Below are 15,602 nucleotides of genomic sequence, written 5' to 3'. Positions count from 1 at the left end.
AAACACTGTTTGAGTTCAGTTCAGTTCCAAACTGTCTGTTTCAGTGAGTCATTCCAAACTCAAGTGATTACGAGCGTTGCTCATTATGTATTCAAATCACATTTCTCTTAAATATTTGAAGTACATGTTGCTGTTGATGACTGTATTGCTACAGAGTCACTTGGTGGGACTATGTCCTTTAATGTGTTTTTAATTACTTTAATGACTGCTTGATTACTTATTTTTAATATATGTCCTCAGTATTTCTCTTGTGCCTGTGAGGGGACAGATACTTCTGATCTTTTCTGATGCCCCAAAAGTTGCAGTGATGAAGTCATAGTCTACTAGAATATTTAAATCTGAATTATTTTGTTAATTTGATTGCTTTGTGTTCTTTTTAATTACTCTTATTATTCTATTCATGTTTCCTTTCAAGACTATATTTCTTATTTTAAAAAAACACACCCTTTTAAACGGCTTAAGAACAAATGCATAACTAAAAATGATTTTTGTAGCATTTACATTTAGAATTATTTATTTGGCAGACACTTTTATCCTACGTGACTCACACTGCATTCAAGCTGCACATTTACATTTGATCAGTTCTTGCTTTCTTTGTGAATCAAACCCATGACTTTGGTGTTACTAGTACCATGCATTACTGATTGAAGACATCAATTGTCATTGGTTCCCTCAAGATTTTTCTATGGGTTTTTATAGTTGGGTTTTCCAATGTATGAGTAAAACAAGGTCTATGGTAAATATAAACTGATGATACATGGACATTTTGCTCTTCAACTTAAAGGAACACTCCACTTTTTTTGGAAATAGGCTCATTTTACAACTCCCCTAGAGCTAAACAGTTGAGTTTTACCGTTTTTGAATCCATTTGGCCGATCTCTGGGTCTGGCGGTAGCACTTTTAGCGTAGCTTTGCATAGATCATTGAATCGGATTAAACCATTAGCATCTCGCTCAAAAATGACTAAAGAGTTTCGATAATTTTCCTATTTAAAGCTTGACTCTTCTGTAGTTACATCGTGTACTAAGACCGATGGAAAATGAAAAGTTGCGATTTTCTAGTCCGATTTGGCTAGAAACTATACTCTCATTCTGGCGTAATAATCAAGGAAATTTGCTGTAGTACCATGGGTGCAGCAAACGCAGTGATATTACGCAGCACCTGAAAGTGGTCCCCAGCTAGGTTATGATATAGCTGGGAGATCGGCCAGACCCGGAGATCGGCTGAATGGATTCAAAAACGGTATATCTCAACTGTTTAACTCTTGGGGATTTGTAAAATGAGCCTATTTCCAAAAAAAGTGGAGTGTTCCTTTAAATTACACACATCCATACTGATAATGCAAATTTGAATTTTATTAATATTTTTTTTAAAGTATGTTTAACATAAAGCCATTGGGTTGTGAGTGAAATGCCCCATTATAAAAACCCATAGTCTCGAGGGAACCCGTAGTGAAATATTCTTGTGGGTTTTGACGGCACAGCTGCAGCACTCCTGATTGATTTTGATTTCAATGAAAACCAACATTGTCTCTCTCTGTCTCTGTCTCAGTGGATCTGCTGGATCTGAGTGTGGCTCAGTCCATGTTCGAGCAGCACAAGTTGACGGTAAGCTCCCAGCAGCTGACGGTTCCTGAGGTCATCAACTGCCTGACGTCTGTCTATGACGGACTGGAGCAGGAACACAAAGACCTGGTCAACGTCCCGCTGTGTGTGGACATGTGTCTCAACTGGCTGCTGAACGTCTACGACACGTATGTATTACTCACTTGCGCTGCCTCTACACCTGACATGTGGCACGTTATGACACAACGACACTCGCATTACAATCCTGCCATTGTGTTCACAGCTAGTGCCTAATGACGCATGTCTTTACCTGACAAACACCCTGTTACAATATTTGGCACAGCTGTTCCAGTTTTATTCTGCATCCATTTAAAACGTATGTTTTGATTTTAGAAATATCATAAACTGATTGCTAAGACTGTGTTATTCATTATATATCTACATAACATCAGACTCACATCAAATTAAGTTCAGGATGTCTTTGGTCTACTCATCACCTTATGTTTCGAATCATGTGCATATTATGGAAGCCCTTTTCTGCCACTGAATAAAAACTAAAACATATTAATTACAAATTTTTCTCACAATTGCAAGTTTACATCTTGCATGATTTAAACTGGCGATTGCGAGTCATAAAGTCAGAATTGTGAAATATGAACTAGTAAGTCTAACCTTTTTTTCACAGTTTTTGCAATTCCACGTTTACATCTTACAATTCAGATTTTTTTTTCTCGCAGTTGTGAGTTTATATCGCGCAATTCTGACTTTATTTCTCAGACTGGCGAGTTTAAATCTCCCAGTTTGGGCTTTTTTCCTGCAATTGCGAATTTAAATCTCGCAATTTTGACTTTTTCCCTCCAGAATTGTGTGATTTTTAAAACCACAATTGCAAATTATAAAGTCAGAATTGCAAGATATAAACTTGTAATTCTGACTTTATTTCTCAGAATTGCAAGATTGTCGCAAAGTTCTGAGAAAAAAAAATCTTGCAATTCGAACTTTTTCTCAGGATTGCGAGATATAAACTTGCAATTCTGAGAAATAGTCATAATTGTGAGATGTAAACTCGCAATCCTGAGAAAAAGTTTGAATTGCGAGATATTAATTTTTTTTTCTCAGAATTGCGTGATATAAACTTGCAATTATAAGTTTACATCTCGCAATTCTGACTATTTCTCACAATTGCTAGTTTGTAACTCACAATTCTGAGAAAAAATAGTGAGTTTATATCATGCAATTCTGAGAAAAAAGTCAGAATTGCGAAATGAAAAAGTCGCAACTACGTTTTAATTTTTTTTACATCAGTAGCAGAAACAGGTGTCCATAGCATATTCAGTTGTGTGAATAACAACATTTAAATTAGTTTCACTATTCTGAATATTTTATGTCAGTGCATTTCCATTGTAAATCAGGTGGAAGACAAAGAAATCCCTCATTTTGCTGTAGGCTCGCCTGGAGCTCACAGTTGATTGATGTGTTGTGTGTCTTTCAGACACTCTCAAGCTCCGACCTTGGATGCTTCCAATATGGATGCAGTGTTATACAAACTAAACACTACTGAAGTGTATTCCCTAATCGATAATGGCAGATGTGTAGTATTGTCATGTGCTCATTGCTGACTTTTCCGCTTACCCACAATGTTTTTTTGTTTTGCCACAGGGGTCGCAGTGGGAAAATCCGAGTTCTGTCCATGAAGATTGGGCTACTCTCTCTTTGTAAGGGTCATCTGGAGGAGAAATACAAATGTAAGCGCTCTTGCTCTTTTTCATTACAATTATAGAACCAAAAATAATGACAGACTGTCTTGTTTTTTTAACCTCTTAACCAGACATGAACATCACGTGATAAATCAAGTGATTTAATTATAAGCTGATGTGCTAAAATGACTAAAACTAAAATAAAATAAATGAGAAGCTAAATACTTAATACTAATGAAATTACAAAATGAAAAAAAAAAAATATGAAAAATTACATATTATTTAAACAAATAAACTTTAAAGCTAATAATAACGAATGCTAAAATATTATCTAATTAAATACTGAAGTAGCATTGTCACATTTTGGTAGTTAGTCCACCACCTACTGTAAAATGTGTCCACAAACCTGTATATTAACATCAAATATAGCTGTTATGATGTTCAAGGCTAAATGGAGGTTCATTATTTTTGCTGGTTGAAGTTTTTATGTATTTGCAGATCATTTGAATATCTACTGAACATTTTGGTGTTTGTACCCTGCAGCATTGTTAGATGACATGTACAAATCCCAGCCTTGTCCCTTTTAATTAACGTGTTTGTGAAGCACCACAAACCCCATGATGCTCTACCTCTTTTTTCGGTCCTGTTTTGTTTCTAAAAGCCATCTGAAAGAACAGACTGCACTCCCATGATGCACTTCCTCACGTAATTGGGCTTTTTGCTCTTTTAAGTTCTGACTCATCTTCAGTCCTCTAAGTAATCAGGACTCACAGACAAATCCCTCCGCTGGTTAGTTACAGGCTGCAGCAGCGATTGTTCTCCATGTCTGAAGTACCGTAGACAGGCCAAAAATGACATATTGTGCTTGTTAAGATGGAAAACAAGTTTTTTCCATTTTCGGTCAGCAGTTTGAGGTTCTCTCGGTCCGGTCAGCACTTTGTAACGCAGAGCTGAGTGACAGACAATCACAGACGGGTTTGTTCGCTGACCTTGAGTTAACACAGCGCACAGTGATATAGAGTCTGTGTGACTTTAGTTGTGTGTGTTGGAGTGAGAATAGAGTTTATTGAACTGCTCTGATACTCTCAGGACAGAGGCCTGGAGTTCAGGGCTGTGTGTGTGTGTGTGTGTGTGTGTGTGTGTGTGTGTGTGTGTAACAGCTCTGGCAGGGGTCTGCTCTTGCTCTGGTAATCAAGGTCATCTCCGTCCCTGAACCAAGGTTAGAAATAGAGTGATGGATGAAAATTGATTTATCATTAACTGAAGGACTTTTAGTTTGCTGTACTGTGTAATCTGTTCATCTGCATTACATCTTTAACCATATGTAGATAACTGAAGGGACTGCATTAAATATTAAATGAAAAAGAATCTAAATTATCCTTTTTAATTTATCCACATAAATGATGCATGCTGGGAAGCATTTGAGCTGGGATTAAATGCTTATATATGAGTGGATGGAGAGTGAACTCGTACTGTTACGAGCTATGAAATAACGGATATGATTTCATAGAACGACAGTATGTTTTATTCATAAAGTTTAACAAAGAACTTTTAGAAAACAGATGAGACATACAGCAATATATGGTCCGTTTGTTTTTTAATATATATGTAGTCTGGTAGTTGTACTAAAATAAAAAATGTTTTCTTGAGAAATGGTAAGCAGATATAGCCTTTAGCATCATAAAAAAATAATTACAAAAAAAATCAATAATGTATTTTCCATATCATTTTGTGAAAGAATCTACAGATGATCAAAATAATGTCATTTTATACGTTATGTGGGGTAAAAAGTTACTCATTGAAAACGTACATATATTTGTTTGTCTGTCTGACTGTCTGTCTGTCTGTATCTAGCTGTATGTCCTATCCACAGTCTGTCAGTCTGTCTCTAGCAGTTTGTATGTCTGTCTAGCTTGCTGTCTATCTGTCTGTATCTAGCTGTCTGTCTGTCTTATTTGCAGTCTGTTTGTCTAGCTGTCTGTCTCTAGCAATTTGTCTGTCTGTATCTAGCTAGCTGTCTGTTTGTTTGTAAATAGCTGTCTATCTATATCTAGCTTTCTGACTGTCTATCTATCTGTGTGTCTGCCTGACTGCAGCAGCATGTATGTCTATCTATTTGTCTTATTTGTCTGTCTGTAATCTTTCCATCTTGCAGACTGTAGGTTTCTGTTTGTATATCTGTTTATCTAACTGTCTAGCTGCCTAACTGTCTTTCTGTCATCTCTGTCTAGCTGTCTGTCTAGGGATGTGCATCTCCATAACTGAGGCCGATGCGATATGCATCTCGATGCATAGCCAACGATACAATACTTTGAAGATACACTATATTGCCAAAAGTATTGGGTCACCCCCTTCTTTCAGATGAGACGTTAAACCGAGGTCCTGACTCTCTGTGGTCATTAAAAATCCCATGGCACTTCTCGTAAAGAGTAGGGGTGTAACCCCGGTGTCCTGGCCAAATTCCCTCCACTGGCCCTGGTCTATCATGGCCTCCTAATAATCCCCATACACTTGATTGGCTCTATCTCTCTACAGCAATACACAATAAAGCGCTATATAAATGCATCATTCATTCATTCTACTGAACATGTTTGACTACTTTAGTCATTTCTATGAGTACAAATCTTAATGTTTAAGCATATAATGATATTCTAGGGAATTGTGTGTTTATAATTTTATAGCAACAGTTTGAAGAGGACCCTTTTCTATTCTAACATGGCGATGCATCTGTGTATAACGCACAGTTCAAAAAGAAAATGATGAGTTTTTGGCTCAAGGTCTGCATATAAAGTCACACCAGAGGAGTTCAGCTGGGATCAGGACTTGTCTTTCTGCAGACCAGTCAAGTTCTTCCACACTGACTCAATCAATCATGTCTTTTTGAACCTTGTCTTATACACAGAGGCACTGTCATGTTAGAATAGAAAAGGGTTCTGTCCAAACTGTTGCTATAAAATTAGAAGCACACAATTCCCTAGAATATCATTATATGCTTAAACACATTAAGATTTGTACTCATAGAAATGACTAAAGTAGTCAAACATGTTCATTAGAAGGGGGTGACCCAATACTTTTGGCAATATAGTGTACATATGAAGCAGCTTGCGATGTGATACGATTCACCCCTATTACGATGCAGTGCGATTCGATTTCGATTCGATTCAACACAGTGCAATTCGATGCAATACGTTGCAATGGAGAAAATATGATCGTTTTTATTTCTTTGGTTCAGACAGACAGCAAATCATAAATTAACTTGTCTTCTGACTTCTAACGCCTCAAGGCCTGTTTCATAAAACAAGTTTACCAAATAGGCCAGGCTTATTTCAGTTAGTCTGACTTACTGTCAAATGATTTGGTTCCATAAATCAAATTTAACAAAGATCAACCACTGTGGCTTATACTGGAAAGCTAACCTGGTTCAGGGCAGGCAAACTGTCAGGCAAAGCTGAGCTCACTGACCAATAGGAATGCAATATTGCCACTGACTCTCTCACATACTATCATAGCCATGCAGCCTTTCTCTCTGGTTTTATAACAGCTGTATCTTTTATAGTTAGAACAGATAGCATTAGAACATTACAATCTAACATTGCTCTTTAAAGCATTAACAATCACTTAACTAAAAGTTAAAATCGCTAAATTAAAACTACATTTTAACTGCTATAAGAAACACGCATTAACTCATCTGAGCTTAGTAATTAGGACTCTATTAGTTTACATTTTATTTACCCATTACAATAGTCCCTTTACAGTTACTACTATCATAAAATGCATATTTGACGAATTATTGCGCTCCTATTTTAGTGCGCATGCGCGCAGCAGCACTCGCGTAAGCCCACTCCTGACAGCAAAATGGATATATTTGTATGACTTTCTAACATTTGCAGATGACACATATACTCGTGGCATGTCAGTTATGCACGGAGGAAAACAAAACGTCTCAAATGCATTAAACAGCATAAATATATTCGCTGTTTGCCATGGTGGATCGATCCATGATCGACATTAAGGGCTTAGATTGTGTGAACTTACATTGTCGTTTATAACTACCGATGCAAATATGTTAGAAACGATGCATCGCGATACAAATGCCAACTTGTATCCGATGCACACTTTTTAAACCGATGCATCGCATCGTTAACTTTTTTGCCGATGCACCGAGCGAATCGGAGAATGTTCCCATCCCTATGTCTGTCTATTTATCTGTCTAACTATCAAGCTGTCTGTCTATATATCTATCTTGTTGTCTTTATGTATAACTGTCTATCTGTCTGTATCTATCTATATCTGTCTGTCTAGCTGTCTGTCTCTGTCCAGCTATCTATCCAGATATCTGGCAGTCTCTCTGTCTGTCTATCTTATGCCATCCATCCATCCAAGGTGGATAGATATCACACCTGTCTGCCTGTCTATATCAGTCTATTTATCTTTCTGACTATCTATCCACGAGTCTGAGATAGATAGGTATTGCTGTCTGTCTGTCATTCATCTTCCTGTCTGTCAGGGTTCTCAGTTTCTCATCTCTCAGTGTCTGTGCACACAGAACATGATTTTTCACTCTACTGCTCTGCTTTTTTTGTTGTTTTCTAGAAGGAAACATCCTTGGTTGTTGTGCTCACGTATTACATCTTTTGCAATGTCTCTCTTAGCATTTTTTGAATGCTGTGTAAATTAAAAGAAGTTTACCTTTTAAACGCATTTATAGCTGATTTGTTTTGTTTGTGTCTCTCTCAGGTCTGTTTAATCAGGTGTCTTCAGCGGGTGATACGTGTGATCAGAGGCAGTTGGGTCTTCTGCTGCATGATGTCATTCAGATCCCTCGACAGCTGGGCGAGGTGGCGGCCTTCGGCGGGAGCAACATCGAGCCCAGCGTCCGCAGCTGCTTCCAGCATGTGCGTGAATACACACACACACACACACACATCAGTGCATTATGATGATCACAGCGTGTGTTTCACTCCGATATGTCTTTGTTTATGACTGAGGTTCTATTCAGTTATAGAGCATTGTGAATTATTGAAGCTGTCTGCTCGTGATATCATCACATTATCTCACATAACACTGTGTTAATGGTGTTGTCAGCATGAGTGTTCATATTTTTGTCCTCCAGTCATTTCACTAGTGTAAATCCTACAGCAGTTAGCCTGGAGGCTATAAATACACACGTGAAAGAGACGCCCCCCCGTTCAAGTGTTTGCTGTTTGACTGTTGTTTCTGAACATTTTTACAGGACACTGTGTCCATGCATCTATCTCTGTACCTGTCTGCCTAACCATTTGCCTTCATTTTTCTCCTTCTCTCCTGATGTCTATCTGTCTATCTGTCTGTCTGTCATCTATCATGTGTCTGTCTTTCTGTTTCTTTCTGTATATCTGTCTGTCTGTCATCTATCTGTCTGTCATCTATCTGTCTATTTGTCTATCTGTCTCTCTGTCATCTATCTATCTGTCTGTCTGTCATCTATCATGTGTCTGTCTTTCTGTCTCTTTCTGTCTGTCTGTCATCTATCTGTCTGTCTGTCTGTCTGTCATCTATCATGTGTCTGTGTTTCTGTCTCTTTCTGTATATCTGTCTGTCTGTCATCTATCTGTCTGTCTGTCGGTCTGTCATCTATCTGTCTGTCATCTATCTGTCTGTCTGTCTGTCTGTCTTTCATCTATCATGTGTCTGTCTTTCTGTATATCTGTCTGTCATGTGTCTGTCTTTCTGTCACTTTCTGCATATCTGTCTGTCTGTCTGTCTGTCATCTATCTGTCTGTCTGTCTGTCTGTCGTCTGTCTGTCGTCTGTCATCTATCATGTGTCTGTCTTTCTGTTTCTTTCTGTATATCTGTCTATCTGTCTGTCTGTCTGTCTGTCATCTATCTGTCTGTCTGTCTGTCTGTCTGTCATCTATCTGTCTGTCTGTCTGTCTGTCATCTATCTGTCTGTCTGTCGTCTGTCATCTATCATGTGTCTGTCTTTCTGTTTCTTTCTGTATATCTGTCTGTCTGTATGTCTGTCATCTATCTGTCTGCAGGGCTAGCAAAATGTCTAAATCCCTGGTATCCCTTCAGGCAGGTACTCTTCAAATTTTGGTAGCCCGAAAATTAATTTAACTAGCCCAAATAAAATAAAGACCATAAATGTCAATCAAAAACATTTTCAATACACAAATATCAACGAATATCAAGGAAAGAGTTTTATTTTACTATTTACAAGGTATCTGCAGAATTCTTAAAAATCTATTTAAGGCAATTTGAAAAATTATTTCTTAGACAGTTTTAAATACGTTAAATGGTATAAGGCCTTAAAAACTCTTCAGTTAGTTGTATCAAATTTAAGGACCTGTGGGAGCAATGTTCCCTCTAATTCTTTTTGTTGCTGAGCAAAACTTTTCTCTTTTGGGCAGACATTTCGGGCACCTGAGCAAAAGCATTCTTCATACCAGACCTGTACAGCATGCACACACAAAAGTGTGTAACTTTTAACTTTAATGTGCTATTTATATTTGATTTGACCCTTGATGTAACTAAATGATGTGCATTTTAGGTTACCTGAGAAAACATTTTTACTGAACAATACACTGCAGTTCAAAAGTCTGGATCACTAAAGTATTTTAAAGAAGTTTCTTATGCTCATCAAGGCTGTATCTATTTGATAAATACTGAATATTATTTCACAAAATAATATTTTGAAATATTATTGCAATTTAATAAATGTTTTCTATTTTAATATACTAATTTAATATACTAATATTATAATTTAATTAATTCCTGTGAAGCACATGATCCTTTAGAAATCATTCTAATACACTGATTTTTAATCAGTGTTGGAAGCGGCTGTACTGCTTTTTTTTATTTATATACATATACTGTATTTTTTGGGACCTGTGATATTTTTAAAATACAAAAAGTTCAAAAGAACAGTGTTTAGTCAAAATAGAGATTTTGTTACAATATAAACTATAAAAAAGTTTGGGGTCAGACATTTTTTTCTTTCTTTCTTAAAGATACTTTTAAAAAGTTTAAAGAAAGTTAAATAAACTTTATTCAGCAAGGATGTGTTAAATGGATCAAATTGATACTAAAGACTTCTATTGTTATAAAATATTTCTATTTTGAAGAAATGCTGTTCTTTTAAACTTTTTATTAATCAAAGAATCAAAGAAAAAAGAAACACAGGCTCCAAATAAATATGAAGCAGCACAACAGTTTCAACACGGATAATAAATCAGCATATCAGAGTGATTTCTGAAGGATCATGGGACACTGAAGACTGGAGTAATGATGCTGAAAATACAGCTTTGATCACAAGAATAAATCCTATTTTAAAGTATAGGTATTAAAATAGGAAACCACTATTAGAAATTACAATAATATTTCACTAAATCAGTTGTTTCTGTATTTTTTAAATGAGTACAGCCTTGATGAGCAAGAGACCTGATAAATAATTGACCTTGTTTTTGAGTCTATAATATAGCCCTAACATAATATATGATCAAAATAAACCATTTAAACTGATAGAATAGAATACAAACTTAAGCAAAACTTAAGCTGAGATCTGTAAGTTAAACATAAAAAACCGTGAACACATGAATTCTTCTATAGAGGTCTAAACATGGTTATGAAGTACAGTTTGTACAATACTGTACATGTTTCAGAGTTTTGTTACCGTTCTTTGCCCATCCTCCGTTATTTCCAGCACTTAGTCAAGCCACTCTTTAATACATGAGGATGTTTTATTTCACATGTCATTGTGTTTGTGTTCTCTCTTGTGTTGAGCGCACCGCAACTATTGAAGTATTGAGTTTCTACAGCGACTCATTTGGTGCATATCGTTCTCTTTCTATGAACCCTGTAAACCACATTCACCGGCTCTAACTCTGTCGTGACATCAGCTCTATAGCGGTTTGCCCGAGCATTGCTATTCTTTCCTTTTTACTGGCGGCATTCAATCAAATGGCTTCCCAACTCATTTTTGTGTGCGCGAGGCACATTATTTCTTCTGCGCACTCAGCTTAAAGGGAACATTGTATGGGAGCCCTGTATTTAAGGTAGCCCGTCGGGCAGGACAGTGATACATTTTGGTAGCCCTACTGGAAGACGCAATAGCCCCGGGATGTCGGGCTAGTGATTTTGCGAGCCCTGGTCTGTCTGTCTGCCTGTCATCTGTCATGTGTCTGTCTTTCTGTCTCTTTCTGTATATCTGTCTGTCTGTCTGTCATCTATCATATGTCTGTCTTTCTGTCTCTTTCTGTATATCTGTCTGTCTGTCTGTCATCTATCATATGTCTGTCTTTCTGTCTCTTTCTGTATATCTGTCTGTCTGTCTGTCATCTATCATATGTCTGTCTTTCTGTCTCTTTCTGTATATCTGTCTGTCTGTCTGTCATCTGTCTGTCTGTCATCTGTCTGTCTGTCATCTGTCATGTGTCTGTCTTTCTGTATATCTGTCTGTCTGTCTGTCTGTCATCTATCATGTCTGTCTTTCTGTCTCTTTCTGTCTGTCTGCCTGTCTGTCATCTATCTGTCTGTCTGTCATCTGTCTGTCTGTCATCTATCATATGTCTGTCTTTCTGTCTCTTTCTGTATATCTGTCTGTCTGTCTGTCTGTCATCTATCATGTCTGGCTTTCTGTCTCTTTCTGTATATCTGTCTGTCTGTCTGTCTGTCATCTATCATGTCTGTCTTTCTGTCTCTTTCTGTCTGTCTGCCTGTCTGTCATCTATCTGTCTGTCTGTCTGTCTGCCTGTCTGTCATCTATCTGTCTGTCTGTCTGTCTGCCTGTCTGTCATCTATCTGTCTGTCTGTCTGTCATTTGTCATGTGTCTGTCTTTCTGTCTCTTTCTGTATATATGTCTGTCTGTCTGTCTGTCTGTCATCTATCTGTCTGTCTGTCTGTCTTTCATCTGTCTGTCTGTCATCTATCTGTCTGTCTGCCTGTCTGACATCTACCTGTCTGTCTGTCTATCATTTGTCATGTGTCTGTCTTTCTGTCTCTTTCTGTATATATGTCTGTCTGTCTGTCTGTCATCTATCTGTCTGTCTGTCTGTCATCTATCATATGTCTGTCTTTCTGTCTCTTTCTGTATATCTGTCTGTCTGTCATCTATCTGTCTGTCTGTCATGTGTCTGTCTTTCTGTATATCTGTCTGTCTGTCATCTCTGTATATCTGTCTGTCTGTCATCTGTCATGTGTCTGTCTTTCTGTCTCTTTCTGTCTGTCTGTCATCTATTTGTCTGTCTGTCATCTGTCATGTGTCTGTCTTTCTGTCTCTTTCTGTCTGTCTATCTGTCATCTGTCTGTCTGTCTGTCTCTTTCTGTCTGTCTATCTGTCATCTGTCTGTCTGTCTGTCTGTCTCTTTCTGTCTGTCTTTCTGTCTGTCTGTCATCTGTCTGTCTGTCTGTCTGTCTGTCATCTATCATATGTCTGTCTTTCTGTCTCTCTCTGTATGTCTGTCTGTCTGTCTGTCTCTGTATAATTCAATTTAATTCAGAAAGCTTTATTGGCATGACAAAAACATACATTTTGTATTGTTGCCAAAGCATTAAAACAACATAGAAAGTGATTTAGAATTTCTGAACATTTAGTAAAACTTAGAGAAAATAATAGTAATAATGAAACTAAATAAAGACATTATTATATAAACACATGGCTAGATATAGAGAAAATAATAATAATAAATACATAAAATAGTGTTAATAAAATATTAACACTTATAATAAAATAAATAATTATAATAATAAATAAAAGATTATACTACAGACATCATGTAACAACTGAGCTGAGAAATTTGCACATTGTATAGATGATATAGATGTGTGTAGATCTAATGTGTGTGTGTTTGTGCTGTGAGTGAGTGTGTGTTTATTGTGTTTGTTTCTCTCTGGCTGTCCCTCAGGAGATGACAAGATGCTACAAATCTTGCAGCTATATTAGAACATTTGGCTTCTTCGCCAAGAATGAAACCGAGTTTTTGGGTTGGATTACAGGTGTTAAATTGGGGGAATATTGTATTAATTTTGGGGTAGTAGTGGTCTCTGATATCTTTATATTTTGTGCATTCTGGGAGGAAGTGCAGCTCCGTCTCCGTCACTCCCAGGATGCAGTGCGAGCAGAGTCTGTCCTCACGAGAGAGCCAGGTCTGTCTGCGGCCCGTCTCTACGGCCAGACTGTGTTCACTGAGTCTGTAGATCGTCAGTGTTTTCCTGAGTCTCACATCACTCACGGCGCTCAGGTAGATCGCAACAGTGTATTCTCCATTTAGGGCTGAATAACATTCCAGTTGATGCTGGTTTTTAATGCTGGTTGTCCAATGGGTGATGTACTTGTGTTTTTCTGTGTTTTATAATGTGTGTGGGCCGAATGTGTGTGTGTCCTGAGGCTGGCTGATCTCTGTGTGTGTGAGCTCAGTCAGTCTCAGCACCAGCTGGCACAGGGGACTCTTACTTAAGCTCAGCTCTTGGTGTTTTAGGGCTTTGTAATGGTATGTGTTGGGGTCGCTTGTTTTTAGGTGTTTCCAGAATTCCAGGGCTCTTTTTTGAATGTTTAGAAGCAGAGGGTATTGGCCTAATTCTGCTCTGCATCCATTGTTTGGAGTTTTTCTTTGGACTTTGAGTATTCTTTTACAGAAATCTAAATGTAGAGTTTCGATCGGGTGTTTTTCCCAATTTAAGAAGTCAAATTTTATAGAAGGACCCCACACTTCACTGCATATAAAACAATTGGTTCAATTATAGATTTGAAAAGTTTGAGCCGTATTTGGATTGGGATGTCGATTTTAATGGCTCTTTTTATGGCATAGAAAGCCCTTTGAGCTTTCTCTATGAGTTCATTCACAGCCAAAGTAAAGTTTGGCTGAGATCTGGAGCGTTTCAGGAACATCATTACTCTAGTTTTTTGGAGGTTGACCGTCAGGGCCCAGGTCTGACAGTAATCCTCCAGCAGATTCAGGCTGTCCTGAAGCCCCTCTTCAGCGGGCGACAGGAGGACCAGGTCATCTGCGTAGAGAAGACACTTTATCTCTGTGTCGTGTAGAGTGAGACCTTGAAAGGCAGCGTGTTCTAATATGTTGGCCAATTGGTTGATGTTGAAGAGGGTGGGGCTTAAACTGCATCCCTGTCTCACTCCACGCCCCTGGGGGAAGAATTCGGTTCTTTGGTTTCCAATTTTAACTGCACAATGGCTGGCTGTGTACATTGATTTGATCAAATCATAGAATTTTCCCCCCATTCCACTGTCGATAAGTTTTAGGTATAATCCTTCATGCCAGATTGAATCAAATGCTTTCTTGAAATCAACGAAACAAGCAAAAAATGTTCCTTTGTTTTGATGTACATATTTGTCAATTAGTGTTTGTAATGTAAAAATGTGATCGGATGTGCGACATTTTGGAAGAAAGCCAGTTTGGCATGTACTCAAGGCATTGTGCTTCGTAAGGAAGTGTAACAGTCTGGTGTTTAAGATGCTACAGAACACCTTCCCCAGGTTACTGTTCACACAGATGCCTCGGTAGTTGTTGGGGTCTAGTTTATCTCCGTTCTTGTGAACGAGACGGATGAGGCCCTTGTTCCAGATCTCAGGGAAGAACCCGACACACAGAACATCATTGAAGAGTTTTAGCATGGCCAGTTTGAAGCTTTGCTCTGTGTGTTTCAGCATCTCGTTCAGGATGCTGTCGACACCTCAGGCTTTCTTGGGATCAAGGACCCGTGATTTATCTTCCAATTCTTTCATTGTTATGGGGAAATCTAAGGGGTTTTGATTCGCTTTAATCGATCTTTCTAAATTGTCTAGTTTATTAATTATTTCATTTTGATTCAAATTTTGTATTTGGGTTGGGCTATATAATTGTTGGAAATGAGTTTTCCACGTCTCCCCATCTTGGATGACCAGAGTTTCTTGATTTGGTTTGTATAATAATTTCCATTTATCCCAAAATTTGTGTGAATTTATAGAGTTTTCAATTTCTTCAAACTGGTTTTGCAAAAACTGTGCTTTTTTCCACCGGAGTGTGGCTTTATATAGTTTTAGTGCCTCACAGTAATGAAGGCGGAGGTCCGGATTATCTGGTTGTCTGTGTTTTTGATTTGATAGATTTCTGAGGTTTTTTCTCAGAGTCTTACAGTCCAAATCAAACCATTTGTCAGTATCTAAACATTTTTTCTTTGGTTTAACAATGGTCAAATTACGTTTTTGTATAATATGTTGTTTAGATCTTGTACTTCCTGATTGAGTTTTAGGGTATGCCTGTGTTTGGAATGAGTGTAAGAGGGACTGTATTTCTGGAGATTCAACAGCATTGATGTAATTTGTGGCGCTGTTTTCTGTCCATTTGAATGACATAATTTTGATC

At 37.7% G+C, this 15,602-nt stretch overlaps 1 protein-coding gene across 3 annotated transcripts in view; it reads left to right on the top strand.

Annotated features, from left to right (window-relative positions):
- LOC306859706 (utrophin-like) overlaps positions 1-15,602 on the top strand; it is a gene marked incomplete at its 3' end in the record, with an annotated part of 219,628 nt that overhangs the window by 158,465 nt on the left and 45,561 nt on the right. For all 3 annotated transcript variants that reach the window (XM_079400906.1, XM_079400905.1, XM_079400907.1), the window contains exons 63-65: positions 1,552-1,753; positions 3,225-3,310; positions 8,000-8,157. In XM_079400906.1, coding sequence (XP_079257032.1) covers positions 1,552-1,753; positions 3,225-3,310; positions 8,000-8,157 — 446 coding nt within the window. The remainder of the gene's footprint in view (positions 1-1,551; positions 1,754-3,224; positions 3,311-7,999; positions 8,158-15,602) is intronic.

The sequence above is a fragment of the Barbus barbus genome (genome assembly GCF_936440315.1).
Source record: "Barbus barbus genome assembly, chromosome: 40".
NCBI lineage: Eukaryota > Metazoa > Chordata > Actinopteri > Cypriniformes > Cyprinidae > Barbus > Barbus barbus.
The sequence above is the reverse complement of the archived record's forward strand: the minus strand, read 5'-3'. Positions and strand labels throughout refer to the sequence as shown.